Source organism: Fusarium falciforme, chromosome 5 (assembly GCF_026873545.1).
Source record: "Fusarium falciforme chromosome 5, complete sequence".
Classification (NCBI taxonomy): domain Eukaryota; kingdom Fungi; phylum Ascomycota; class Sordariomycetes; order Hypocreales; family Nectriaceae; genus Fusarium; species Fusarium falciforme.
In genome coordinates this window covers 3,792,786-3,820,137 of record NC_070548.1, presented here as the reverse complement: position 1 = coordinate 3,820,137, position 27,352 = coordinate 3,792,786, and the positions used below count along the sequence as shown (strand labels likewise).

At 48.3% G+C, this 27,352-nt stretch overlaps 6 protein-coding genes and 1 pseudogene across 7 annotated transcripts, besides 1 other annotated feature; 5 read left to right on the top strand and 2 right to left on the bottom strand.

The window, feature by feature from the left end:
- Positions 1-184: 184 nt before the first annotated feature.
- On the top strand, positions 185-2,865 carry NCS54_00741900 (Hypothetical protein; the record flags this gene model as incomplete). Its single annotated transcript, XM_053152847.1, has 3 exons — positions 185-684; positions 2,158-2,556; positions 2,610-2,865. The coding sequence occupies 3 exons, from the start codon at positions 185-187 to the stop codon at positions 2,863-2,865; spliced, it is 1,155 nt and encodes a 384-aa protein (XP_053008822.1).
- Positions 2,866-3,807: 942 nt separating this feature from the next.
- NCS54_00741800 (Zn(2)-C6 fungal-type domain-containing protein) lies at positions 3,808-6,052 on the top strand (the record flags this gene model as incomplete). Its single annotated transcript, XM_053152846.1, has 4 exons — positions 3,808-4,205; positions 4,264-4,291; positions 4,339-4,797; positions 4,844-6,052. 4 exons carry the CDS (start codon positions 3,808-3,810, stop codon positions 6,050-6,052), a joined length of 2,094 nt encoding a protein of 697 aa, XP_053008821.1.
- A 710-nt stretch (positions 6,053-6,762) lies between these two features.
- NCS54_00741700 (Hypothetical protein) lies at positions 6,763-7,754 on the top strand (the record flags this gene model as incomplete). The annotated part of the gene is made up of 2 exons (XM_053152845.1): positions 6,763-6,805; positions 6,853-7,754. The coding sequence occupies exons 1-2, from the start codon at positions 6,781-6,783 to the stop codon at positions 7,752-7,754; spliced, it is 927 nt and encodes a 308-aa protein (XP_053008820.1). The 5' UTR covers positions 6,763-6,780.
- Positions 7,755-8,034: 280 nt separating this feature from the next.
- NCS54_00741600 (Zn(2)-C6 fungal-type domain-containing protein) lies at positions 8,035-10,207 on the bottom strand (the record flags this gene model as incomplete). Its single annotated transcript, XM_053152844.1, has 2 exons — positions 9,683-10,207; positions 8,035-9,633 (listed from the first exon to the last, which is right to left on the bottom strand). Exons 1-2 carry the CDS (start codon positions 10,187-10,189, stop codon positions 8,035-8,037), a joined length of 2,106 nt encoding a protein of 701 aa, XP_053008819.1. The 5' UTR covers positions 10,190-10,207.
- A 1,265-nt stretch (positions 10,208-11,472) lies between these two features.
- On the top strand, positions 11,473-13,621 carry NCS54_00741500 (annotated as a pseudogene). The gene is made up of 7 exons: positions 11,473-11,835; positions 11,891-11,991; positions 12,045-12,177; positions 12,233-12,745; positions 12,862-13,161; positions 13,218-13,313; positions 13,388-13,621.
- Positions 11,473-13,621: a sequence feature.
- Positions 13,622-19,076: 5,455 nt separating this feature from the next.
- Positions 19,077-23,948, bottom strand: NCS54_00741400 (Protein kinase domain-containing protein; the record flags this gene model as incomplete). The annotated part of the gene is made up of 8 exons (XM_053152843.1): positions 19,077-19,261; positions 19,316-19,540; positions 19,627-19,730; positions 19,785-20,178; positions 20,231-22,247; positions 22,298-22,558; positions 22,611-22,656; positions 22,705-23,948. The coding sequence occupies 8 exons, from the start codon at positions 23,946-23,948 to the stop codon at positions 19,077-19,079; spliced, it is 4,476 nt and encodes a 1,491-aa protein (XP_053008818.1).
- A 381-nt stretch (positions 23,949-24,329) lies between these two features.
- NCS54_00741300 (HeLo domain-containing protein) lies at positions 24,330-26,213 on the top strand (the record flags this gene model as incomplete). Its single annotated transcript, XM_053152842.1, has 1 exon — positions 24,330-26,213. The coding sequence occupies one exon, from the start codon at positions 24,330-24,332 to the stop codon at positions 26,211-26,213; it is 1,884 nt and encodes a 627-aa protein (XP_053008817.1).
- Positions 26,214-27,352: the final 1,139 nt, after the last annotated feature.

Sequence of the window (27,352 nt, the reverse complement as noted above, 5' to 3'; positions counted from 1 at the left end):
ATTGCGGTGGTGGCTGAGTATGCGTGGCCGTTCAGTTGCCCGCAGGAGAACAAAGAAGCGTGAGCTCGTCGCCGGAAAATTGGATACATCAGCTCTCCCCCTCCATCTTTCACCTGGGAAAACCCCCTCCACTTCCTTCTACCTGAAACCAAGAGGCTCTTGAAGCTACAGCATCATCAGCAAGATGGAACAGGACGCCCCCTATCCGCCTGAGTGTCAGGGAGACGAAGCCCTGGTCAGGTCTCGACGAGAGAGAAGCTCCAACACGGAACCATCCACAACCACTAATCCATCCTTCAGATTTAGACTTAGGACTGTCACCTTCACCAAGGCCACGCTCTGGAGATCTTTCTTTGGTAATGTGATCGGGGCAAAGAGATGCCTGAAACACTACCTGGAGCATATGGAGAACATCAGAAAGGCCGATTCCTCTACCCCCGTCCCTCCAACCACCCTTCAGGGAACCGATGATTCTCGGCTCCTCTCGGACAGGCAACAGATGATAGTCACCCTTTTCTCTTCGACTCCGTCACCAGGCGTCGACATTGAACAAGAAAGAAACATGATGAAGGCTTGTGCAGACCTTGCCCTCTTCCACATCCGCGAGATAGACGCGATTCTTGATTTCATCGAGATAGCCTTGGAGCCCTCCGAGTCCCTTTTCTCGCCTGCTGCGGCGCTGTGGTATGTCTCTCTGCGTGTTTTGTTTGTCGGCCCGCCTGGCTAACTCATTGCTGGGACATCCGTGTGTTCCATCTCAGCGACGACAATCCCTTTCCAACCTATGGCCCAGTTCGCAGCGGTGGGCGCTTTCTTCGCTGCCTCCGAGCTCCTGGAGCCCCCTCTTTGGTACTGTTTTAACAAGTATAACGCTGCCTGTCTTCGCCAGGAGACAAGGAATCTCATGCGAGCCTTGGAGGAGGGAAACATTAGCGAGAAGAAGGGGTATCTGGACTCGTGGCACCTTAGGGTTCGCTCGTGGTTGTCGGCATTGTGAGATGGCTAGGGGAAGGAACCGTTTGACTTTATTTTGACTCTGTCTTTCATCTTTTAATGTATTGAAATTTCTCTTTTCTCATGGAATCTACTTATGATCATGAAGTGTGCATTGGACCGAGACTACCTTATCATGACTGGCAGGGTCCCAGCCGCTCAGAGTGCTGAAGCAACTCCATTCCCGTTGTTTAGGCGTCTTATTACTCGCAAGGCCATGAGATCTTGTTGTCTCTACTGCTTCCCTTTCGTGAGAGCATCAATGGTCAGAATGGCCAGGCCCTTGATCGCCTGCGATTAGTCGTCCCAGGATATCAAGATGAAGCAAAAGTTCCACGACCTTGATCTGGTGTTCATGCTGATAATGTAAGAAAAAGCTGTTATAAAAACCGCCCTATGAAATCTGCTTAAAGAAAGACATGTTCTACGAGATCCCATTCCCAGAGGCCAGCTCTAGGGAACCCAGCTGTTGCCAATACCACCCCGGCGCGATCTTGCCAGCACAGCGACACAACCTTCCACCAAGACTCCAACCCTGACGCCCATTCTCAACACGCTTAACAGTCCATGGGCTCGCTTCCCCCAGGACTAGCTGGGGCCACCATCGCCTCCGGGAACCCTCTCGGTTCGGTCGACGATGGAGCTGGCCGAACCAGCCGCCAGGCATGTCTCCCCTGGATCCGCATCATGGACTACCGCTTGATGAAACTAGTCAAAACATGACAACCGGAGGGCTTCATTCTCCAGCTCTTAATATGATAGCCACAACTGGGAATGCTCATCTTGAGCTCATGGTGATAGAGGTGTCGTTGCCGCAACGCCAGGTAGCCCATGTTTCTGTTCGAATTGGGGATGCGACAGATCAGAGCCGGACAGTTGACACCAGCCCAAATCATTGGCGGAGACTTCTAATCAGCCAAAAGGCCCGTGCTTATTTTCCAATAAATCGCTGTGGTGGTTGAGTGCGCGCGGCTGCCCGTTTGTCGGATAGAGGAACAAAGAAAAGGCTGAGGTCTCGCATTCAGGGTCTTTGGGCTCCCCCTCCTCAGCTCTCTCATCCGACACCCACCTTTCTCTCTCATGGCCCAAATCGTTTTCTTGTCAGACAGAGGCACCATGGAACAACATCTCCCCCTCCAGCTCGCCGAGGAGGTTGACCGACAGGTTAACGCCCTCGGGAGGCTGGCCCGGACAAAGCGAAGAGGCCATCTTCATCGACCGCCGTGATCTGTGGGACAGCTTCTTTGGCTATTCACTTTCGGTACGGAGACGCCTGGCGAGACATCTAGCCATCTTGCAAGCAATCCGGGAAGGCTCATCCTCCGGCTACGCAATTACCGACGCATCCCAAGACAACAACCTCGTTCGATTCCTCCGCTGGTTCAGGTGTTTCCGAGGCAAGCCAGTAGCCAGAGATCCCGGTGTCAAGCCAGACAGTATGATGCTCAAGATCAACAAAGATATGGCCGTCAGCAATCTTGGTCACATGCTCGACATCCTGGACATTGCCAAGATGCTCCCCAAACCCTCAAGGCCACCATTCTCGCTCCCTTGGGCACTATGGTAAGTCTTCATACTCTATCAATAGACAGTTGGGCTCGACTCATGCTAGCTAGGATAGTCGGATGCTCTGCTTTATTGGTTGTGACTTCTCAAGGGTTTGTTGCCCATCTCTTGAGGCAGGGGGCACTTCTGGGCGCCATGAACCTCCTGGAGCCTATACTTTGGGATATTTTTCTTGACTACAACTTGAACTGCCTTGAGAAGGAGTTGCAAGGTCTGAAGAGAGAATTTGAGGATAGGACAATCACAGAGAAGAACCGCAAGGCTATGGACTCGTGGCATATGGAGATTCGCTCGTATGTTCGCTAATGTATCTTGCCTACAGAAGCTGTGTGGTCTTTGAATGTATCTTGTGCTGCACTTCTCTACTTTTCGGGCATGTCGGTCGGACTGGGGTGTGTTTTGGGGTTTTAGCTTGATTCATGAACATGGGCAAGGCACATTCACCCGTTGCCGTTTCGACTCGGTAAACTGGCAAGGCTTAGCGGGTCTTTCACCCCCTGCAAGCTTCTAATTTCACTCTTATGATTTGTTATCCCGCAGAAGAGGCTCTCGCTGACGGCAGTGGGTTTAATCGCAGGTCCGGAGACTAATGACGGAGTCTGAACCAGGGTCTTGTGCCAGTTTGCTGAGTCGGGACGGATAGACAGCCAGCGCCCCACTCCCTCTCCGGTTTCAAATGAATACGACAAAAGCAAACATTCTAGGGCTCTCTCGCGACTCATGCGTCTCACTCCAGGCGCAGGACAGGAAAGGCAGTGCTTGGATCGCGGCGTCCTGTCAGTTTTGCCCCCTCGCTTTCTTGAGCGGTCTTCTCAGCTTGAACGGCCCCCGGCACAATTTTAGACACCACCTAACAGACCTTGTTATGAGATTATTGAGAAACCTTGGATCGTCTTGGCCTAGGTACCGAATAAGGGTGGCATTGAGGAGAATCGGGTAGCTCACGGAACTGGGAGAGTGGCAGGTGCATCAACCACCTAGTCTATTCCCTTTCGCGATTTGATGGTCTTGCCTTCACGGCGATACCTAAATTGTTAGTCGGGCTACAGTAAAATCCGCTCAGGCATCGTCAGCAAATAAGTGGGGCCGGTCGGACATTAGAAACACCCGAGACAACATTCCCCCAGGAAGCCCAGCTTCGCCAAGACATAAACATGTTCTGGGTGGGACATATACCTGTCATTCCCTAAAGACGTGGACAAACTCCCGAGCCGTGTTACTCTACGCCCAAGAGTACCAGCCATAGCCATGCCAACGACGGCGCTCGAACCGGGGCCTAGCTACCCACGGCCAAAGTCTCAGCGCATCCTCGCCTGCATCCTCTGCCAGCAGCGCAAGGTTAAGTGCGACCGCCGGTTCCCCTGTGCAAACTGCGTCAGACACCAGGTCCAGTGCGTCCCGGCGACGCAGACCCGCCCCCGGAGGAGGAGGTTTCCCGAGCGGGAGCTGCTGGACAGGCTCCGGAAGTACGAGGACCTTCTCCGCCAGAACAAGGTCAAGTTCGAGCCGCTTCACAAGGATCCAGGTTCTGGAGAGCTGGAGTCCCCTGAAGGTAGCTATGGTTCGGATCATGAGCAGCCAGAAGCTGCGGGAGTGGATACGCCATCTCCTTCGACCACCAAGTCTGAGAGCACATACGAAGCCAAGTATGTCTGTTACTTGTCTTGACTATCCCGGTTTATTTTCATTACTAATTCCACCTAGAAACATATGGCACGCCATGGCCCAAGGAGTAGGTTTGTCCCAACACCTGAAGCTCGGCTGATACTCATACAATAGTCCCGCGATCCAACCCACGATGTGCGGGAGGTCATATTCCGAAACGCCTGGGATCAAACCTTTAGCAATGATGACAACATCCTATTTGGCTCACGCCAATCATCAGTCGACCTTTCTACTCTCCACCCGGAACCTGTCCACATCTTCAGACTGTGGCAGGTTTACCTCGACAACGTCAACCCGCTGCTCAAGGTTACTCACACCCCGAGCCTCCAGGGCCGTATCATCGAAGCCGCCAGTAACCTGAAAAACGTGAGCCCGGCCATGGAAGCGCTCATGTTTGGTATATACTGCATGGCAACCTTGAGTCTCGCTCCCGAAGACTGCCAAGCTCACTTCCGACTGTCAAAACAGGATCTGTTGACCAAGTTCCAGTTTGGCTGCCAGCAGGCTCTTCTGAACAGCGCCTTCTTGAGGACTGAAGACCGAGACTGTTTGACAGCTCTGTTCCTCTACCTGGTCCGTTTACTGACTGAAGATGATAATCCACGCTGACATGGTGTAGCATTCAAGCCGCTCTGGCGCCCACCCTCGATCTGTCTCCACGATGCTGGCGGTCGCAATACGTATCGCCGAGCGAATGGGTATCCAAACGGAAGCCATCAATGCAAAATACGCCGTCCTCGAAGCGGAAACGCGCCGGAGACTCTGGTGGTCGCTCATGCTCTTCGATGCCCGCATGAGCGGCTTGAGTGACCACAAGCCCATGATCCTGGCCCCGACATGGGACTGCGCCATCCCCCTCAACGTAAGCGACTCTGATCTACGCGAAGAGACGAAGGAACCACCGCCAGCTCGTACGGGAGTCAGTGAGGCTCTCTTTGCTGTGGTACGGAGCGAGCTCGGCCAGTTCATTCGCCATACTCGTTTTCACCTCGACTTTACAAATCCAGCTCTCAAGCCCATCGCCAAGGAGCTTCCGGACGGCGGAAACCTGGACGCCCTGGAGAGGATGATTGAGGAAAAGTATCTCAAATTTTGTGACCCGGAGAATGGGCTTCAGTACATGACGATATGGACCACGAGAGCGCAACTATCCAACTGCCGCCTACTGGAGAATTACTCAAGACACCTCGACCCGGTCGACAACCAAGATGGAGGAGCAGGCAGTTCCGCCATTTCCCACGCCTTGCGATGGCTCGAGTGCGATACAAAGCTCGCGAGCTCACCCCTCACAAAGGGATACATCTGGTTCATCCAGCTATACTTTCCATTCCCTGCCTACATCCGCATCGCCCAAGACTTGAAAGCTCATCCTCTCGGCAGTGAGGCCGAGCGCGCCTGGGAGGTCATGAGCGACAACTACGATGCTCGCTTCGGCATTGAAGTTGGAGTGTACAACCCCGTCTTTATCCCTTTTAGCAACTTTATCCTTCATGCCTGGGGGATGTCTGAGGAAGCTTGCAAGCAATCGGGGCAGCCGATGAATCTACCCAGGATTATCACTCGTATCAGGCAGACCTTGGCGGCGATGAATCAGAATGCCAACAGCGAGCCAGACACGGCGAGCGTGGACGATGAGGGCCTGTCAATGCACGCACCGGCGGGGTTTGGTGACCCTAGTATGCTGTTTGGTATGGGACCAGGTGGCTACGTAGGAGCCAACATGAACATGTACAATAATATGCGTGGGCAGCCTCCGTTTGCGGTTGATGCGCATCACTTTGATTGGACTTCGATGGACTGGAGTCTTGGGGGACGGCGAGGTTGGTAATGTGACTCGAAGATTGCACTAATTGGCGTGGAATAAAGCAGTGTTTTGAAAAAGAGCAAAGATATTTCTTGGAAAGGCAGAGAGCTGGACCGAGGACTAACAATGCAGACTATAACACGATATAAATCTAAGAGAAAAATGTGGAACGATATAGATGGGTATTATTGATCGGTAATCACACTGAGGTGGTCTCTAGGTTAGATCGCGAAGCGTTGCTCAGGGATGAAGAATGATGGGTCCAACACTCAATGGTTAGTGTCAACTTGGTCTGCTCTCATACCATGATACATGCTCTTCTTGTATGGATCGTCAAGGTCTATTTGCAATTATTTCTTTTATACCTTGCAACATCCCATCTTCAGTCGTCTCTTCCCAAGCCACGTGTCTGCCCGTTTCTTCTTCAAGCCGTCATGGAACAAACAAGTGAGGTCAAACTCTGTTACGCTTTCGGACGAGCATCTCCTCGAATGCTGGCACTTGATTTGCTTGAATCCTATTTGCCACTCGGATCTCCGCTTCTCACCAACCTCTCAGAGCACGTTCTGCAAGACAGCTATGCCTATTCCGTGCTTAGTGGTCCTGGGGCGGCCCGTAGATACCCAGATTGCTGACAATTCCGCCTTGGCGTCGTCAACGAAGTCTGTGATGGCGCAAGGGGCATAAAACCCACCTAGCTGCCAGTGGATTAAAAATCCCGCATCACTTACATCCTTTACCTGTGGTTCAATATGGGAAGTATCCAGCAGGAGAAAGGTATGTTTGGTTGATTTATACACAGGATTGCCGCTGATCGTTTCTAGTTTGGGCCACCCTGGTCACAAACCTGAACTACCTCCCCGGCGTGTTGACACTGGAGTACTGTCTGCGTCGTGTTGGGACAGAGTATCCGTTTGTCGTCCTTTACACAGAGGCCTTTCCTGATGTTGGTCGTGAGGCGCTTAAGAGCAGGGGCATTGCCATGGCAAAGGTCCCTGAACTCGCCCCTTCAAATCCCCAAGACTACGGCAACGATGCTCGCTTCCAAGACACTTGGACAAAGTTGGCCGTCTTTTCTCTGACGGACTTTGAGCGCATTGTCCTCCTTGACTCGGATATGCTGGTGCTTCAGAATATGGACGAGTTGATGAACCTTGAACTCGATCACCCGTCAGTGAGCGCAGATGCAAGCGCGAGCAAGCGAGTCTTTGCATCCAGTCACGCCTGCGTCTGTAACCCTCTCAAGAGGTCGCATTATCCTGCCGACTGGGTCCCTGAGAACTGTGCCTTTAGCTCTCAGCACCACGATGCAGACTCGGCCCAGCACAGTGGTGCCAGTGCCTCTTCTGGCTTGGGCAAGCTAAACAGCGGCCTACTGGTTGTCAACCCATCTGAAACCTTGTACAACGACATTGTTTCTCGCATCGATTCTCACGGTACCGAATATCAGTTTCCTGATCAGGACCTTTTGGCGGACCTATACCGCGAACGTTGGGTGCCTCTTCCTTATGTCTACAACGCACTCAAGACTATGCGCGAGAGCCACGTGCACGGCGAGATTTGGCGGGACGATAAAGTCAAGAACGTACACTATATACTCAGCCCCAAGCCTTGGGATGAGCTCGATCATAATGGAAATTGGCGCGGCGAGAAGGAGATTCACAAGTGGTGGGTTGATGCGAATGATGAAAGACTTGCAGCGGAAAGAAAAGTTGGAATCGCATGAGATAGAGATTCACAATAGAAGCAAACAGTCTATTCTGCAATGGCACGGCATGGCCCAAGTAAATCTTTTGGTGTAATATCAACTGCTTGGTGATTTGGAGCCTGGATGAATGCTATCGGAGTTGCCATTGTGTGTAACCCAAGAGTCGAGGTGATTGGGAGGTTTTCGAGTAGAGCAAATTGTGCAACCACACGACAAGCCATCTTTGGTCTACGCAACCAATAAATTGCAATTCGAATTCCAATCGGGGCATAATGCCCGTAATTCACTACAAGAAATATCATATATCATCGAATGCCAATAATTCGTCCCACTGCCAAGTCCCATCCGCCGGGACATCAAACATGTCAGCCTCAAGCCCTTCGAGGGAAAGATCTAGAAACGAATTGGTAGGCTCCATCCCAAACAAGTTCTGCACATTTTCTGCCTGGAGCACAGAGTCGATAGGTGGAGGCACAGCATTTGGGGCATGCCCCGTGCCTTGGGGATCTATCTTCTGCATCTCCCGGACGTAACGAGCCTTGGCCATGAGTCTGTTGATAGGCCTCCACAGGTTGCCTTTCTTGCCGGGCTCCTTCATGTTCCACCGGTCATGGACGAGGTTGACCAGCTCCCAAGCCCGATCACACTCAGCAGACGGTGGACGGGAGCAAATCTCTGAGAGGACGAGTGCCACTGCCTGCCACTGGATATGTGTTTTGGAGTGCCAGGTCCAATGGGCAATAGCTTTACTCGTGAGGATCTTGACAGACATCTCAAGGACTTCGATCGAGGTTGAAAAGAGCTCATCACGGAGAGTCGGGTCGGAATTTCTCTTGTCTCGCGCTGGGTAGTGAACGACAAGCCACCACCTCGCCAGAATGAGCCGCGTGACTATTGAAACGAGGAACAGGAACGGGACTGAAGTGTCGCAGTATCGTAGATAGCCCTCTTCCAGTCGCCTTCTGAGAAGAGATGGCTCTGCCTCACGGTCGGCGGCTGACATGCCATTATCAGATGAGCCCGTGGCTCGCATGCTCGGGGGTGCGTAGGCCACTTTCCACCCAGACTGAAGGGCCTCGCATCGGATCAGGCAGAAAATCATTTCTGTAGCGCCTTCGTGCTCTGGCGGGGGGTCTTTCATCTGAGCATTGATGTCGCAGTCATTGATGTTGAGTGGAGGCTTGGTGTCGAAAGAAGACCCGCGAGCAACAGGCTCGTAGCCGTGAAACTCGGATGATCGTATGTCTATGAGGCAGATGTGCCACCATAGACGCCGACGGAGTTCAACTTCAAGTGGCTTAAGCCCAAACACTGCACCGTCTCGGTGGAGTCCCATGGCTTGAGCGATGTGGAAGGCGAGAGAGGTTAGAGACCAAGTTGTACGTGACTCGTCTTCATTGCGAAGCGCAGAGAGGAAGAGCACGACTGCCTGCAAGAGGGTCATGCTCTGCGTGCAAAGAAAGTTTGCTCGAGCCATGGCCTGTTCAAACGCAAAGCGATACTTGTCCAGGGCGCTTGTGCGTGTGAGACCGGTGACACTCTCGCATTGGGCTTCGTCCATGCTGATGACGGCCGAATAGTAAATGGCGAACAACAAAGCTTCTGTGTTTCTATCGAGAGAGTCTGAGACGACGGCATCCCAGTACATGCGCCTTGTGGTCGGCATGTGGAACAAATGCACCAGAGGCACCACGTTTTCACTAAACAGTCTGAAGAGGGTGACTGACTGCGGGAGCGGAGGGTGAAACGACTTGAGAGAGTGGGAGAGGGATCGGAACCCGAGTAGAGCGCCGCTAGTCCCCGGAGATGGCCCTGTTGTTGACTCGGCAACTTCTGTAGGAGGGTAGTCTTCGTCTTCAGATACAGACTCGTGTAGCATGTCGCGAAGCTCTTCGATCTAAGGTGTCATGTAAATAGCCGTTATCTAACTTGATTAGGCCTCATACCTCGTTTCCTAGGTTGGTCCAGAGAATGTTGCTGACATAGTAGCTCCTGGTGTCGTCAATCATCAGACGACCGAGTTGGTTCTCGATCGGAGAATCAACATCGGCATTGCCTGAGCTAGGATCCCCAACTTGATCCAACGAGGGTGACTGAGCAGAATTCGTAGAATCAACAGCTTCTTTCGGACTATTCAGGTCTCGCTCCTTCTTGAGGCTGGTGATAGTCGCCTCCAACCTGTGTAAGCGATCCAGGAGCAGGCCATCTAAGTGGGTGCGAGGCTTCTTGGCGGCTCTGCCCCGACCGGTCGGGAAGACACATTCCAGCTTGGACCGGACACAGTGACAACAAGGATGCTGGCGATCGCATTTGATCTTTCGTTGACGGCAGTGGATGCAGCTTCGAGGACGGGCTGAAGATGCTGGAATGTGACTATCGGTTGGGGTTGGGAGATCGGGATTTGAGTCCGGCGTGGCCTCGAAAGAGGCGGCTGTTGTTGATGATGAAGCCATTGATGCGTCTTCTATGCCGATTGTAGAGTAAGAGTTGTGGCTTGGAGAGAAACGAGACCTTCATTTGAGATCCCCAATATGTAAAGGGTTCCGCTCCGGCGGCTGTTGGCCCGGCCGCATAAGCTTATGCGAAGCCGAGGCCGAAAAGGGGATGACGTCATCAGCTCAATCTCCTTGACTAACGCTACTTCTTAACCCAGGACGCCAGGGGTAACAGCTGATCTCTGTCTTTAGCTATTTGTTTCTGCGCCATCAACTCTCGGCTCAACCCCGTCACCCTACCGATACCAACTCTAAGCAGGAGGAAGCCTTGGGCGTTTGCTACCGACCTGATAAGAGGCCAGAGGATATCCCGTATAAGGCTGGACTTATATCGTGCGATGTTTTCACTTGAAAAATGGTCCAGCCAACCTCGTCGAAGGGTGACATGACGGCGTACAGACCAAGAATCCGCATCATCGTCGCTAGAATTTCTAGGGCTACGAATCAAGTCAGTACAATTTGACGCTAGTCTCCTGCTGCAGATGGGCCTCAGCCTCACTTTTCTTCAACCACAGAACGAGGTTTGGGCTGGACCTCATGATCAAAACGCACTTTGGAATTTCTTGGAGGTATTGTGATTCTTCTGCACGCAGTGTCAGCATGGGCTAACAAGGCGACAAGGCAGGTTTCCCACAGCTGAGTTAGCCGCGATATCCTGAAAGTCCAAGCCAGTAGAGCAGACTTGCTGCCCAACGAGTTATGCACGCACTCCGCCATGCAACCTTTCCACATAGATGGATCACGAGCACGAGAACCGCTTATCTCCGACAGAAAATAGTGAAAGACAGGTGACAGCACCGGCCGACTTGGCAGTTGCCACGTTGCCGTGAAACCCCATCTCCGCCGAATAGGGCGAGGAATGCTCGCTCCAGGTGGTTGGACAACATTGAGAGAAATAGAATAAACCTATTGGTTTAATAGCATACCGGTTTTGATATCCCATCTACACGATGATAAAGCCAGCCATCTATGCGGCACACCCAACTTTTTTGTCTTCAAAGTAACCTACGTTTTCTATACGCCAAGACTAAGTGGAGGCATCCCCGACTTGATTCGATTCTTTTTTACTGAAGCAAGTGTTCAACGACACCGGAAAATTTGGTTCGTATATCTTGATTGGCATGCGAGATATGATGATGCCAGAGCCTGCTGCCCAAGCTCGAAGCCAAAAGAGGAAGAAAAAGAGGAATAAAAAGCGAAAGAATCCCAAAAAAGACAGACACCAAAAACACAATCTAGCTACAGGCCGTGAGAGTAACAGAACTTTCTGGGATGCGGACTTTGATCCTCATCTGGTTGTGGGCTGGCAGTATGAAAACAAGCCTTTCCTGCAAGTGTGGAAAGATAGCGGATCGGAGCTTAGCTTGGTTCGCTTCTTCATGACTGAGTCTGGAGCCGCAAACCGACTCATGCCCGAGGTAGAGCTAGTTGCGGGCTTTTGCCCCGACAAGACGCTGAATGAACTCGAGCATGGCAGCTTATCAGTCCCGCAAGCAACTATTGCTCTTCTCGATGACCGAACGAACGACGGAACCAACTCGATTTCTCGGGGCTACCTGGGTCCTCTCAACGCGCGTCAACTGTACCTAGAGCTGAAAAAGGATGTAAAGCTACCCCGTCGAGGTTCCGCTGTGTGCTGTAGTTGCTAACATCACCCAGCGATTCCATTTCGGAAAAGACAAATCAGCAAGGAAAAATCATAGTGCCACCTCTCAAAACCAACCACCAGCACACCGGCTGAATGCTGATCGTCGCTTACTGTGAGTTCAGTTCGTCATTGTTGATTTAGAATATGTCTTGCTAACTTTCCAAGGTTCATCATGGACCTAGATCGCTGGTCGATGATGGCTCTTGTTTCAACCCTGTCGATCCATCAGGCAAAGGCCTTGAGGGACAGCCTTTATCGGCATCTTGCATTTAGAGGTTTCTTGGGTTCCACATATCCAGTGAGGACCTCAATTCTGCCTTGTCTTCCATTATATGAGCCTGACATCCACTCAGCCCAGCGGCTTCTCAACTTTTCAGCTAGCCTTTGACCTTCCCTACTACGCCTTCAGAGTCGCACCCTGCCACAGTCCACCTCGCGATCCCCGGAAGCGAAAATCGGCAGCCAGTGAGGCTCTCAGAAACATCACAGATTTATCTTTCCTTGTGAGGAAGCCAAAGAGCCCCGTACCTCCCACAACGAAAGCATATCTGTGCGAGGTCCAAACAACCGTTCTCATCAGCGGGTCAGACCCTTGGAGATGGGTGGCGTACTGCTTTGTCGACACCTACTTTGAAAGTGAAGACAAGAGGGAAAGTGTCGACGCCTATGATGAGGAGGTGGAAATCGATGAAGAGTCGCACGTTCACTTTCAACCTGACCCTTTCACCACCGCGGAATCGGACGCAAATCTCCCCGTCCTGAATCCTCGGGAGTACTTTCTAATTGTGCTGGAGTCGCGGCTACGACAGGCGAGAGACGAATGGCACACCCTCGCGACAAATATGGGTGACATTATCAATGAATACGTAAGATGTTCCCTAGACTTGCATTCTTCCAGACGTCGCCTGCATTCTGTTCACTTGTTTCTCATACAGACATGCATCCGTTTCACCTCAAACACATCATTAACAGAAGCTATTAGATTAACACCTGTCCCATCACAATGACGGATCCCCCTTCCCCCCTTCCCGATGACCCCCTTGCCGTGAGACAATCCCGCGGTTGGGCAGTCCGTACCAAAAAGCTTCTGCGCCCCCTAATCCAGAAGCTAGCAGCCACCATCAACCAGTTGGATTCCTTAAAGTCAGACGAGACTTTCGCAACACTTGCAGGACGCGCACCTCGATTCATTTCTGAAATTGGCAACCATACCAAACGACTACGAGGATCGTTAGAAGATCTCGAGAATCTCTGTAAAGCTTGTGACGACTACAATGATGATGTAAGATGGAAATCTCACTACTGGATACCCCAGCAAACTGACACGCTGCCACACAGCTATCATTCTACCTCAATCATGAAGGGACTCGTGATGCCAAGACCCAAACCCAAATGGCTAGTTTTGCCCAGAACATGACTTTCCTTATTGTGGGTGTAAGTACTAGAGAACCTTCATCAGATAGTGACACATCCTCGGTGCTTTATATCGTCTGATTCACCATTCCTAGCTTCTCTCACCCATTGCAGTAGCAGCTGGCGTACTGTCAATGCATCAACAGGCCATTCCTGCGCCCCTTGGACCAAATGCCAGGTCATTCTTTGGCCTGATCATCATTCTCATGATTGCAGTGTGGTCAACTATTGGTGTCATGGTTCATTGGAAGCGAATTTCGCAGGTTATAACCGAATTCTTCAAGTCTATCTTGACTGATGACATAGACTTGGAAAGACAGCAAGAATGAAAATGTATTAGGCTGGGTCGAGATAGTGAGAACGATAAAACGATAACGCCAATTGAAGCCCCCCCAAATCAAATTTTTTGGTTGATATATTTTTAGGGATGAGAAAGAAACTTGCAAAGAGTGTTGGGGCTGTGGCAATTTCAGGTACGAGGGTCTGGGTGCCGAGGGTAGGTGGCTCGCAGAAAGGGTGATGGTAGGTTCTGAGGAACATATTTTAGGAGTAGTTGTGGCCTTGATGAAACTGAACGAAGGAGTAGCGAGGATATCTGGTGAGTTGAGCGCAGGAGCAGATAAAGTCTTTGAAGAACAGTATCTTATGATGTCGTACGAAGTGCTTGAGCTCCTTGGATGCCCCTAGGTCCTTTGATGCTGCGAGAAATGCTTGGCCGCCCAGGATGGCCAATTCGATGTAGTAGACTGTCTCGAGCAGGACCTGCTGCTTATGGAGCCTGGTTTCCGTGTCGATATAGTAAATAGAGAGCAATTTTATATTTCTTCGAATGCGATCCTTTTGTTTAAAGAGGGTAGAAGGAAAAGGGGGCCAGCCCCTACACTTCGCGGCGCCAGCTTCGTATGAGCCCGACTGATTGATTGTTGTTCCTGGAGGCATTGTGTCGATAGATTGCAGTAATTTGTCGAATATGGAAAGAAAAGTGGCCATACGGCCGTTGTGTTAGCATTGGGATATAATGCTATGGTGCCATGATGCTATGATGCATGTTGTGTTTTTTGATATACTTCAAGCCAAGCCCTTGATGGGATAATTGAGCTAGAAGATAGTCTTTGAGGAACTCTGAATGTGCGTGGATAGGACCAGCAGAGGAAAGAATGGAAACAAGTTCTGGTGTGGAGGAGGTATTGGCGGTCGGCGTTGTTGTGGGCGAAGGTGGTGTGGGCAAGGTGTAGTCTTGGTAAAGGAGATGAAATCATCATCTCACTCTTTCACCACGATCTTCTCAGTCCGGCAGTAACTGCACCTTTCCAGTCCACAACTAGGGCAATTGCTCACAGAAACACGCATCCCTCCTGCGAGGCATGTGCAACAAGTCCAAATAAAGACGGTGCGTTTCTTTCTTGCCTACGCTAGTGTCAGTAGAGGGACAAGGTAGTGTATGCATTGTCCATACGTGCTCGGAGAAAGGTATTGCCGAAGATCCGGTGTGATCCGTCACCTCATCAACCTGTGGGCAAAACATGAGTCCGTCAGTAAGGGCGAACGATCGATGAACAAAAAGACTGCTGAGATATCGCTTGTCTGATTTTCTGGGTCTTCTGGCTCAGATATCCCATCAAGGTCTGGGCTTCAGCTATAAAAAAAAACATATTAGTCTCTGTTGAGCAGCATATTTTGTTGGAGGAACAGAACACATCAAACCGCAGCCAGAAACGAGCTCAGTAGTCTTCTTTCCGTACTTTTCGAGAGGGGGGGTTCGCGCACTTTCTCGTGAAACTGAATATCATAGAAAATAATAAGGGCAATTGATCAATTGATAGCAATCAAGACCACCGCGAGAAAGAATGCTCAAATGCTCACCTTTCTCGTCATGACTACTGAAGAAGATGATCATGATGGTCGAAAGGCAGTTTATCTACGTTCAGGAAAAAGGTCTGAGGGCCCAAAACGTCCTAGCGCACTTTCCCACCAACTTAAGGCCCAGAATGTTCTGCAAATAACTTCGACTTTTGCCTTATGGCATAGTGGTCTATACTGCTCTACAATTAAATTCTCTCGGGACGGATAGCCAAGAGGTTACATTCCACAGGGCATCTTACAGGAATGTCTATGTCCTGAACTGTGGCCGTTGTACATTGTATCGGTTAGCGACCGACGATTGATCAAGGCTGTGAAAACCATTAGAGGTCTGCTTCCAAAGAAACCTTCCACAAGAGGGGGCTACCTAGGGTTACACGGGAAGTTCAACGGAAGCACATTAAATTCCATAAAAACGGGTTACCTAGGGTGACACGAGGATGTCCGCTGGCTGGCAGGTGCCCGCTGCTAAGACCGGTTAGGTGCTCCACTTAAAAAGGCCTATGCGTAGCAAAGTCGGCCTATGCTCTACTTTTAATTAAGGGCTTTAATTAGCTCGCTTATAGTAGAAAGTAAAATATATATTATAAAGACTTTTTATATAATTAGGATATTAAAATATTTCTATATAGTTATCCCTAAGATATATTTATTTATATTATGCCTTATTTAATAAGCTCTTTTTACTTTAAGGGATTAAATTAATTTAGCTCTAATGGGTTCTTATTATATAGTTAATAATAAAAGATAAATCTAAAAAACCTATAATATATATATTAATACAATATTAATAATATATTAATATTTTATAAGTAAAATATATATCTTAAGTAATAAAAAAGCTATTTGCCTTATTTTATATATAATTACCTTTTAGTTATATGTATTAATTAACCTTAAGCCATAGTTTATAGTTATAATATCTTATAAAAGGTATACCTACTTACTATTACTATTAATATAATAGCCTAGAATGATTAAGCATAAGCTATAAAAGTTATTATATATATTAAGGAGATTACTTATAATGCTATATAAATAAGAATATATTAATAATATATTATTAATAAATACTTAGCTTTACTTAAAAGCAATTTAAGATATCTTTTATTAATTTAATACTACTTACTTAGCTAATATTTATCTAAGCTTTATTAATAAAGGTTAGCTTTAAAAGCTATTTTTATAATATTAAGTTATTTATTTTTTGCTTAGAGTCTTAAGGCTCAAGGCTTATTATAAGTACTTGTATAAGTCTTTATTTTATAAGGGTCTATTATAAATAAAATTCTAGAAAAATAAGCTTACTAGATATAAGCCTAGGATCTTATTAACCTATAGTATATCTTAGGCGCTTTCCTATAGCCTGCTTACCTAAGCTATATATGCTTAGATAAGTAAGAGATTAAGAAGCTATCATATTGCCCATTTAGGCTTTATTTCCCTTTTAGGAAGGATTATATGACTTTAGACTTAGGGCTTTATTAAAAGCCCAATCAAGCTATTAAAGCTGTCTCTTCCTATAGGATATTTTCTATCCGGTTTTATATGTCCTAGTTTAAAACCCTTAGCATTTTAACTTCTCTATCCTATAACTTAGCTTCTAGTTATCCGTTCTTAGCAAGACTAATAGGGCTTTAAAGCCCGGGATTAGAGCTATCCGACGGTATAGCTTTTATCAAAATCGGGCTAATAGATGTAAAGAAGTGGAGACACGCACTTCAATGCAATAGAGCTAATTGACCGTTGAGCCAAAAAGATCCGTGAGTAATCGCAATTGCCCGTTGCGATTACGCTGCCTCACACCACCTATAACGCAAGGGCCTTACAGGGCCTGACCCTCTGTAATCCACTTCGTTACAATAGATTTCGATTTATTAGCTATATAATCTATAAACCCTCTCTTAGAAATAGCTCCTTAGATCTTTAACATATACAAGTAATAAGAATACTAATAAGAAGCTGGTCTTTTCTATTTTAACCCTATATTATATTTGCCCCACTTTTATTCCTCTATGACTCCTTACCTAGCTAGTTAGCTATTTATAGGGGCTAATGCCACTGCTTATTTACCTCTTATTTCTATTACCTACCCTATAGTCTTTAAAGACTATATTTCTTTTATTTTTTAGTCTTTTATAAAGCTTAAGAGGGAAATACTTTAATAATATATTTTTAAGTAAAAAGTAAAAATACTTATATCTCCTTTCTTATACCCTTTATTATTAATATTATAAAGGGGTATATTAAGCTCTTAAGAGGTAAAAAATAGCTTAGGCAAAAGGGAATAAAAAATACAAAATTAAAAAATAAATAAAAGTAATATATTGTTAATATATTATTATATTAAATACTTTAATAAGATAATAGTAATAAGATTATTAAAATTACTTTTTTTTTTAAAATCTTAGAAATAATTAATCTAATAAGCTAAGAAGTATTAATAAAAATAATATGTTATTAATATATTATTATTTATTTTTAAGCTTTATAAGCTTAATAGTTAAAGTAATATTATAATAAGTAAGAGTTACCTTTATATAATAAGTCTTTATAATATATAATTTTAAATTACTAAGAAGCTAAATATAATCTTATAAGATAATTAATATATTATAAATATATTATTAATATAAATAAACTTACTAAAATATATAAGACTTTATTATTAATATGGTTAGGTATATAACATAAAACTTTACCTTAAGAGATCTTAATTTTACCTTGCTCTAAAAGAATTACTATATACTATAAGATATTATTAATATATTTGCTTTATTATACTTAAACTAAATATTATCTAGCTAGCGCTTCTTATTAGTACCTAGGCTATATATATACTTTAAATAATTAAGGTATTTATTAAGCGTACTACTCTAAGCCTAAGGTATAATAATAATATATAGCATTAAAGTTAAAAATATCTAAGGTAATAAAATTGAAAAAAATTAATATTATATTACTTATAGCTATAATAATATATTATTTATAAGACTTAATTATATATATATATATAAGGTAAGGAAGTAAGGTTATAATAGGGCTGTAATATATCTTAATAATTAGTTAAGCTAACCCATACTTTACTATTTATAGCTACTTAGGACTCCTTTAAAAGTAAACTATAAGCCAGCTAAGCTTTTCTTTATTTTATATTTATAGAGCACTTGACTAGTCTTAGCAGTGGGCACCTACTACTAGCTAGCATAAACCCACGGGTTGCACAGGAAGTTAAAGGCAGGCTATAAATACACGCAAAAAAGGACAAATTGCAATCACTGCTCGGCTGAAGTCTGAGCGCCCTATAGGCAGGGATAACCAATTGAACGAACGACACCTGAGGCTTAATCTCGCTTAGAGACAATATTTGAAAAGAGTCAGGTGAGGACCTCTGTCCCGGCTCGCTTCACCTGACCAATGTCTGAAGATGCCAGGGGACACAAGAAGCCTGCATAGTCAGTCAAATATATTCTCCATCGTTCATGAGTCCCGTACTCTGTCTAGAAATCTCGTATTGACTTCCACCTTTCTTGGCTGCTGAAGGTGGTGGATTGTGTTCAACAGCTTGTGTGGGGCATAAGCGAGATTCTGTGCATCCGAGCGTTGCATTTGCTTGTATCCAATTGGCGAAGGATAAACATGGATTGTGGATCATCCATTGTTGCTATGGAAATCTCAAATCAGGTCCCACTTGTACCACAAGGCGATAGAGTAAGCGCATTGTGTAACGGGGGCAACTCGCGGTGCACGTATGGACTGCCGTGTCATGGAGGATAACGACGAGATGCAGAGGAAGTCTCTGGTATGGGGGCCGGTATTTAATGTCTCTGGAGGAATCATGAGCCGCTGAGTAACAGAATGACTCTCATGCAAAATGTACAAGATCTCTTTCAGTAAACATGGCATTTGTCAGCCCACTGCCTCTCATTCAGCGAGCTTCTCAAGGAATTCCCGCTCATTCTCTCCAAAGAAGACATCCCACAACGCCGAAAACCTTGCTCGTAATCCATCACACTCCCCTTCAGTCCAGATGCGCCCAGTTCGGGTCCACTCAACTGTCTCATTGGTGTGAGGCACAGAATGCTTATAGTTGAGGGTCTTGTACGGATCTAACAGCGGTCATTAGTTAGATTTCAGGCTGAATCTTGATAGGAGAGACTCACATAGTCCTGGGGGCAGGTTGAGGCTCTCGTAGAATTGGGGATCGTCCTTGGTCATCCGCTTCTCAAACCAAGCGCGGAACTGCTCGAAACCTTCCATGGCTAGAGAAGATACACGGACAGAGTAGAATCTGAGGAAGAAGTTGTTGTATCGCCAGGCTAGTTGAACTACTGGGAGGCGGATAAGTCTTGCACCGGGGCTGCATGTGTCAGCGACTTCGATGACTCCTAGTAAGGTTAGCACTGGGCAATTGGACGCCATGATTGAACTGATGGAGCAAGACTCTCAGGAAAGGCCTTTAGGGGACTCTTACCATCTAGATCCATTTCTGGTGCTCCAAGGCCAAGCCGTTCTGTCGCAACTCGCATAAAGAGGCCAGTCTTGACAAAGTCCACCTTGTAGATGAGCAGCCGTGTCCTAGGTCTCAGTGGTCAGCACACACCCACAGTCAGTTGCATTGCCTCAACTCACGCTACCATAGTACCCTGCAACTCCCAGTTGTGCAACGCCCCACTCTCCCTCAAGAACTTGTAGCACTCCAAAGCCGCCTTCTTCGTCGATCTGGTGGCCACCTTGTTCCCCTCAGGACCAAGTGCCGGGAGGGCCTTTTCTCTGACGCCTAGTGACGCAAAGTCAAGGACTGTGTTTCCCCCTTCAATGAGGTTCCATGGTACTGACTTTCCGGGGTAGTTGCGCTGGACGTGGTCTTTGATCATCTGGAGAGCCGTTTTGTTGGACCAGTAGGCAGCAACGTGAAGAACAGTGCGTTGTGTCTTGGAGCGGGTAAAAATGGTATCGTAGCCAGGATATTTCTGCAGTAGCATGGCTGTGATCTGGTGACAGGGTAGATCGTACAAGTTTCGCGCTGCGACATCGTTAGCATATGATTCCTTGTCAGACATTGCTGTTAGGCTTACAGCCCGAGAACCCTTGGACTACCAAAGAAAGCAGCGTTCTACCCTCAGAGTCACAGACATACTCCGGTGCTGGATCCAAGTCAAGCAAGTACTGCACATGCTCGATCGGGATGAGACCGTCAGCAGCAGCAGCCGAAACCATGTACCCGACAAGGGTCATCCACTCGTCACCATCCCCTCCCATCTTGTAATCGTGTTGCAGCCCGTATTTTACCCGAAGAGACTCTGCAAGCTGCCTCTCCTCATCGTACCCTTCGAGGAGTAGCTGGGCAAAAAGCGTGTGGCCGGAATTGTCCTGACTCTCCAAGATCTCTTTGATCGTCTTGCCTCCCCGTTTCTCAAGTGGCAGCCCCTCCATGAGGTTGACCAACTCTGGAAGTACAGCCGGAAAGTAGTGAGCTGCCACTTGAAGCGCATTTCGACCTCGTATGTCCTTGGCAAGAAGATTTGCGCCATGTCGTATCAAACATCGCATAGCTTCGATGCTTCGTCGTTCAATGGCAATCTGCAGAAATGTTCGTGGTAATCCTTCAAATGGAACATCAACCTTCGTGTCAGGAAAGACATTCAAAAGCGCCTCGATGAAAAATCCTCGAGCCTTGTGAATCGACATTGCCAAGCAAGTGTCCGCCACCCGTTCATCCTCCGCTCGTCGCTCATCTACAATGTCGCGCATGTCTTTATCTGCCAGGAGGGAGATGGCGGCCTCAAGCTTGTTCATGTAGCCACGCCCCGCAGTCGCCATGTAGTAGAACCGAGTTCTTGTTGTCAGGGCGGAGAATGCTTGTGCTTTGGCATGACTGAGTTGACGACGTGCGGATAGACCAGCAATAGAGATGAAGGACTCTGCTGCCGATATCATCTCGAGTATCAAGTCAACGTCGAGCACCTGGGCGGCTAGGGTGATGGGAGTCACAAATCCAAAGTGCCCATCCCACTCTTCTGCCTGTCTCGTTGGATCTGCGCCATACTCGAGAAGAAGTCTCGCAGCTGTTCCTGCGGAGTAGTCCCAGCCCGAGAATGTAGCATGAAGCGGCGTGAGCCCATTCTTGAGAGGGGCGTTTATGTCGATATCTGCAGAAAGAGCAATGTCGAGGATCTCCTCACACTCTTGACGGTTAGAGAACCGGTGCAAAGAGTGAAGAATCGTTGCCCCGTTGAGCTCTTCTCGAATCGTGGGATCTGCACCGTGCTCGACCAGCCACTTGGCCATTGTGAAGTAACCACAGTGGCAGGCAAGTAGTAACGGAGTCCAGCCGTAGGTGTTCCCGTATGCGTTGATAGAGGCCCCAAGCTCAACCACCAGAATCTTGACCATTTCAAGGTCGTCCTTGACAACAGCGACTTGTAATAACGTGAAACCGTAGTCACTGCAGGCTTCAAGACATCCGAGCCGAGCAACTTCTTCTATAAAGTCCAGTCTCTTTGAAGGATCAAGTTTGTCAGGGCCGCCCATCTTGAAAGTCGTCAACTGGTCAAAGTCAAACTCTGGCTGTCTAGTCTTTGGCTCGGCTCTCAAGTACAGCGGGTTATTGTTGGCGGGAAACACGGTGTTGAGGATCCTCCGATCAGTGGTCAGCCACTTTTCGTACTCTTCGGGCCATCGCTTGGACCAGATGTTTCCAAGAACGGTGTGGTGCTCAATCTGTCTGGGGACAGGGTGATCAAAGAGAGTTGCCTGTGCACCGCTAAATGTCGTCGTCCCGTAAACCTTGATCATTGCCAGCAAGTCACCTCGGATGTCCTCGGGTAAAGAAGCCTCGCAGGCATCAAAGACATTCAGAATCAGCGAGACAGCCTCCGGGCTCTTCATCACGGCTGAAGTTGCGAGGTACTTGAGACCTTCCTCGATTGATGGATCAACAACCTGGCCGTTGAAATACGCACCAGCCAGATGGAATGGTGCGACCGGATCCTCGATGTAGTCCGAGTCACACGTTGCCTTGAGATCCTCGATGACTTCCTTTCGAGCTACGCGAGGCATCAAAGCGGCAGTCAAAGTGTGCTCAAACGCAAACTAAAAAGAATAAGCCACGATGTCAACGACATGACGATAGGTCAACTCACATCGGGTGTTTTAAGAATAGCTCGGTCAAAAACTTCATCCATCCGATCAAAAAAGTCTTGACTCTCCTCAAAGTCGTCGTCAGTCTTCCAAGCCTTCCTAAACTTTCGGACCTTTGCTGGTTTTAGGCTGTGGTCCTGGAATGCGTTTGCCAGAGTCTCTTCGAACTCGGGGTCGCCTATCTGAATGGAAATGACTTCGTCGCGCATTCTTCGAAGATCGAGTAGTATTTGCGGCACATTGGGATCTTCCTCAGTCTCTCTCTTGAGACCATCGTTAGCGTGGGACACATTCGTCTGGGTTGGGCTTGCGTACCTGTGCCGACTTTGAATGCTTCTTCTCGAGCGCTTGTAGAGCATCACTGAGACAAGTTAACTTGGCTTTGGAGCCGCTGTGAGTGTCAACTTACTGATAGCTCTCTCCTGCCTCGCGTAGGTCGGGGAACCACTCCAGGGGTATCGCCGGTTTGCCCTTTCCAAGTTGTTGCATCATGCCCAGAAACAGATAGCTTTGAATCGCAGACAGCGACACTCTGTCAGCCTGGCAGGGCACGCATGTCCCTGAGAGAAATACTTGTACGTACTCCTCTTGATACTCGTCAAGTGAGGCTTTGTTCTTGATATTCTTCATCACCGTTGCAACTGCCGCATCCGGATGTTCCTTCAGCCTCGACTTGATGTCAGAGACTTCATCCGGTGTGATCCCCTCAAAGGGCAAGCTGCCATTCATGAAAATGCTAGCAGCAAGCAATCCAAGAGAGTAAATGTCGGTCTTGTGAAGGTTCTCCAACTCGATAGTCTCCTCGGCATCAAGCTCAGGCGCCATCCAAGGGTAGCTACCGATCCTCGCTTGAAACAACTTCTCGGACTTGTAGTCGTCGATGATGACTGCGTATCCAAAGTCGCAAAGTTTTGCGCGAACTGATGCTATGCCGAGTTTGCCCGACAGTTCCTGCTGCTCTTGGCTGAAGCCGTTGCTAAAGACGAGGACGTTTGTTGGCTTTAGGTCCGCGTGAACGATGCCTTGGGAGTGGAGGAACTGAAGCCCACGTCCAATCTCCATAGTTATAGCGAGCTGATTCCTGAAGTCAATGTCTACAGCAGATAGATATTCTGCTAGAGTGCCCTCGTCTGCAGCTTCGAGGAGAACTTGGGGCCAGAATCGTCCAAGGCTAGGAGACTCGCTCCACGAAACAGCCAGCATGGATACGATAAAGTCGCACTGCCGAATTGTCTCATCAGACAGAATCCGCATCTCGTTAATGACAGCGGCGAGTTGTCGAGAATCATCACTCGCAAATCCTTGCGCCGTGACAATCTTCTTGGTAACATAGCGACGAAACTTGTTCCCCGACTTGGCCTTATTAACCAACTTTTGCACCTGCTGCGAAGGATTGAGAAAATCTTCTTCGGGATTCAACTTCATCTCCTCAGAAGAAGCAAATACTGAGAACGAGGCGCCAGCGCCCGCTGAGAGCGTGTTCATGCTGGCAATGACATTGTTGTTGGCGCTGAGGATAGGTACATCCAAAGCAATAGCGACAGCGAGGAACTCGGCTTGGCCTTTGACGGCAAAGGTCTTATCTGGACGGTTAACGAGCTCTGTGGCTGAGGGTGCTGCGGTGTAGATGGAGAGGGATTGAAAGTCGGCCATGACGGCGACGATAAACACAAAGCCTTGCTCTTTGGGTAAATGCCTCAATCTGGGATTCAAGATAAGAATATAAGAAGAGTACGCGACGCAAACTGGGCTGAAACCAGGAACATGTCACAAGCTACAGCCACGGCGTCTGCTACTGTATGCCTAATCACTTTGTGACCCAATCAGATCAGAATGTTAGTGTGTCGCTGTCTTAACACTGCCACCCTTGTTTTCAGCTCAACATTGAGGGGTATCCTGTGCGGCATCAATATCCGGGTCTAGACTCGTCAGCCTAGGCTTGCTATTCGTAATCAAGACCTGAATATTTGAGTGCTACGTAGTACGCCTACTCTTCATTTTGCACTTTGCGTCTGTAAAATCTGCCTTGCGAACATGTCGGGCCTGGAGATCCCTTCCTTCATCATTGGCCTTGGTGGGCTTGTCGCTGTGTTTGAGAAGGGCTTCGAGGTATGGCGCACCATTCGCGAGGCTCACGACTTTGGAGATGATGTCGCCGATTGGATGTGCAAACTTGAGATGGAATTCTTTCGCTTCCAGACTTGGTGGACGGCTTTGGAGCATCTCGCACTCCGGCCGGGCCATCCACCGTCAGTTCGACGAGTGCCGTCGCAAACATCAGCACTCCAAGTCACGCTCGACAAGCAATTCGGACAGCCTATTACAGATGCTGCCGTCAACATTCTCAAACTTCTCGAAAAGATTGAAGAAGTCCTTAAGCGAAATGGAATTTTGACCATCTTTCAGGCTCAGCCGCCAGAGCCGAGGCAGACGTTCGATCTCTCGGAAGAGGCATCCAAGTCAAGAACGCGACTTAAGAAATTCGCCGACGACCTCTTGAAGCATACACCCTGGATCACGCGGATAAAACACAATGCAAGCCCTTGGAAATATAACGACAAGTCTACCCTTGACAGTTCACTCGAATCCATGATCTACTGGAACAACGCACTCTACAGCATTCTACCGCAAAACCTTCGAGACAGCATCTTAGAACTCGGCATCGCGGGCTACGCATTGGATACTTTGGACAATATTGGAGATATTTCGCGATTGTCGAGTAATCGCAACACCGTCTTGAGCCAGAGCGCCAAGTTCATCAGACTACGTCAGCGATTCAAGGATGGGGCAACTACTGATGCAGACTTGGATGCTATCCTTCACAAGATGGAGCGCAAGATGAATCACTTTAAGGGAATCGAGGCGTCCAAGGTCCTTGGAGGTTGTCAATACTCCATCGCCCACTATTCCCCCGATGATGAAGGTCAACCTCGTCAAGTCATGATCGAATGGATACCGTTTCCACAAGGCGACTACGACGTCTACAAACTTGCTCGCACGCGCATGTCGCAGATATCGTACTCTCTACAACAGATTGGGGAACTATCCCACCTACAGGTCCTCCCATCTCTTGGGTTCATTGAGTACGGCAGCGCAAAGGTATTTGGCTTGGTGTCAGCGTTGCCGACGAGCGTCACATCCTCTACCACCATTGTCACTCTTTACGACATACTACCCGGAAGCCAGCGACCAGGCTCCAATGAAAGATCATCTTCTAGCCGACGAAGCGTCAACTATCCTCTACCAAGTCTGAATCAGCGCTTTGAGCTTGCCTCTACGTTGGTTATGGGATTCTACACTTTTCTGCTCACACGGTGGCATCACGAGCGATTCAGTTCCTTGCATATTGCCTTTCTTGTAAATGAGACAGCTGGATCATCAACCTCGACTCAGTCTCTTCCTCTCGATCTTGGAGCACCAATCATCGGCGGCTTTGCCATCTCCCGTCCCGATTCTCCAACCGAACTGTCCATCTCGGCACCTGTCGAAGACTTTGAGGCTGTGTACCTACACCCCGATGTTAGACAGCGTCTTAAGTCTCGACCTAAAGCGTCAGATCCGAATGCAAAGCCACAGGCACGCTATCAACGAGTCCACGACATCTACGCTCTGGGACTTTTACTCGTCGAAATCGGCTTCTGGCGACCGCTCGCTCGTGTGGCAGAGTCAGGTTCCGGCGGAAAGATCAAGGCTAGCAACTTGTCAGCAAAGGAGTTCAAGGACGCGATAGTCAAGAAGTGCAAATCCGATCTGGCTTTCTGGATGGGAGAAACGTATAAAGATGTGACCCTGAGGTGCTTGCTCGCGGGAGAGGGGGGTGGCGTGCAGGCAGCGGATGGGACTGGAGGGTTGAACAATTTCTACTGGGATGTTGGGATTAGGCTGATGAATAGTGAGAATTATGTAGGGCAAGTGTGACCTTGGGAAGGGAGAGTTGCATACCTATACGAGAAGGCATCCCTTTGCCTGATCCTTGCTTGGCGCAATGTGAAGGGAACTGTGGACATCAATGACAATGAGGCGACGGTTCGTAGACCTGCCCTTGGGGGACTTGACAGTTAATTTTTAGGCTGCGACATGAATATGTATAAGAAACAATGGAAGTTACGAGCTGCAGTCAAACACATCCAACCCGTAAGCGTAAGCACAAATGAGCTGCTCATCTGCATCCTCGGATCAAAACCGGGGCCGGTCTCCCCGAGTGACCGACATATTGGATCAACAGTGGAGCGATGGGGTCTAGGGCTGAAGAGAACTCAGCCTCAAGACCTGGATCGTGCACGAAATACGGAGGCTGGCCACCAAAGTTATATGCCCGCGTAGACGAGGTGGTTGGAAGGGTAGTGACGGCATCTTGCTGCACGTGGGACGGCCTTACCGACGTCTCGACGAAGCAAAACGCGCCGACATCATAATCCATATGCTTAAAATAGTGCCAAGAGCCAAGGAATCTCGCCGAGACTATTGGATACAAGGTCCTCATGTGCCCACTGCCGAGCACGAGATCTCTTGTTTTATCTGATGTCACCAACCGAAGGAACTTTTTTATGCCTGCACCTTTGCAAAAGCACCCAATGGCATCAGGCCCACGTTCCAGACCACATGTTACGTTGAATCGCAGCAATCCTTCGCATTGCTTCCACCAACACGTAAAATCCTGGCCTGATTTGCGGGGAGGATCTGCAAACCCCTGTCAGTGAAGTTCTAGACCTAAGCTTCAAGCATCCCTTGGCAGGGGACATTTTTCGTAAAGAAGGCTTGTTTCCGCTGTGACCAACAGAAAGTGGAACGATCAGGAGGCTGCTATTGGCTCCGCCGTGTACGTTACGAAGGGTGCGTCTGGTGGAGAGATGAAAGTGACAGACTGGATGGCTTTGACTTGTGAGAACTGGTATGGGCTAAATTTAGATTGACAGGAGGTCCCGAGGTGTTGGACAGGTGCTTGCCAAGAGCCTCGATTTGACCGAGTAGAAAAAGCGTGAGAGTGTCTGTAGATTCAAGAGTTTTTTCATCATCATCTCAATCATTTCAAGTAATCTGCTACTTAATCTCTACTA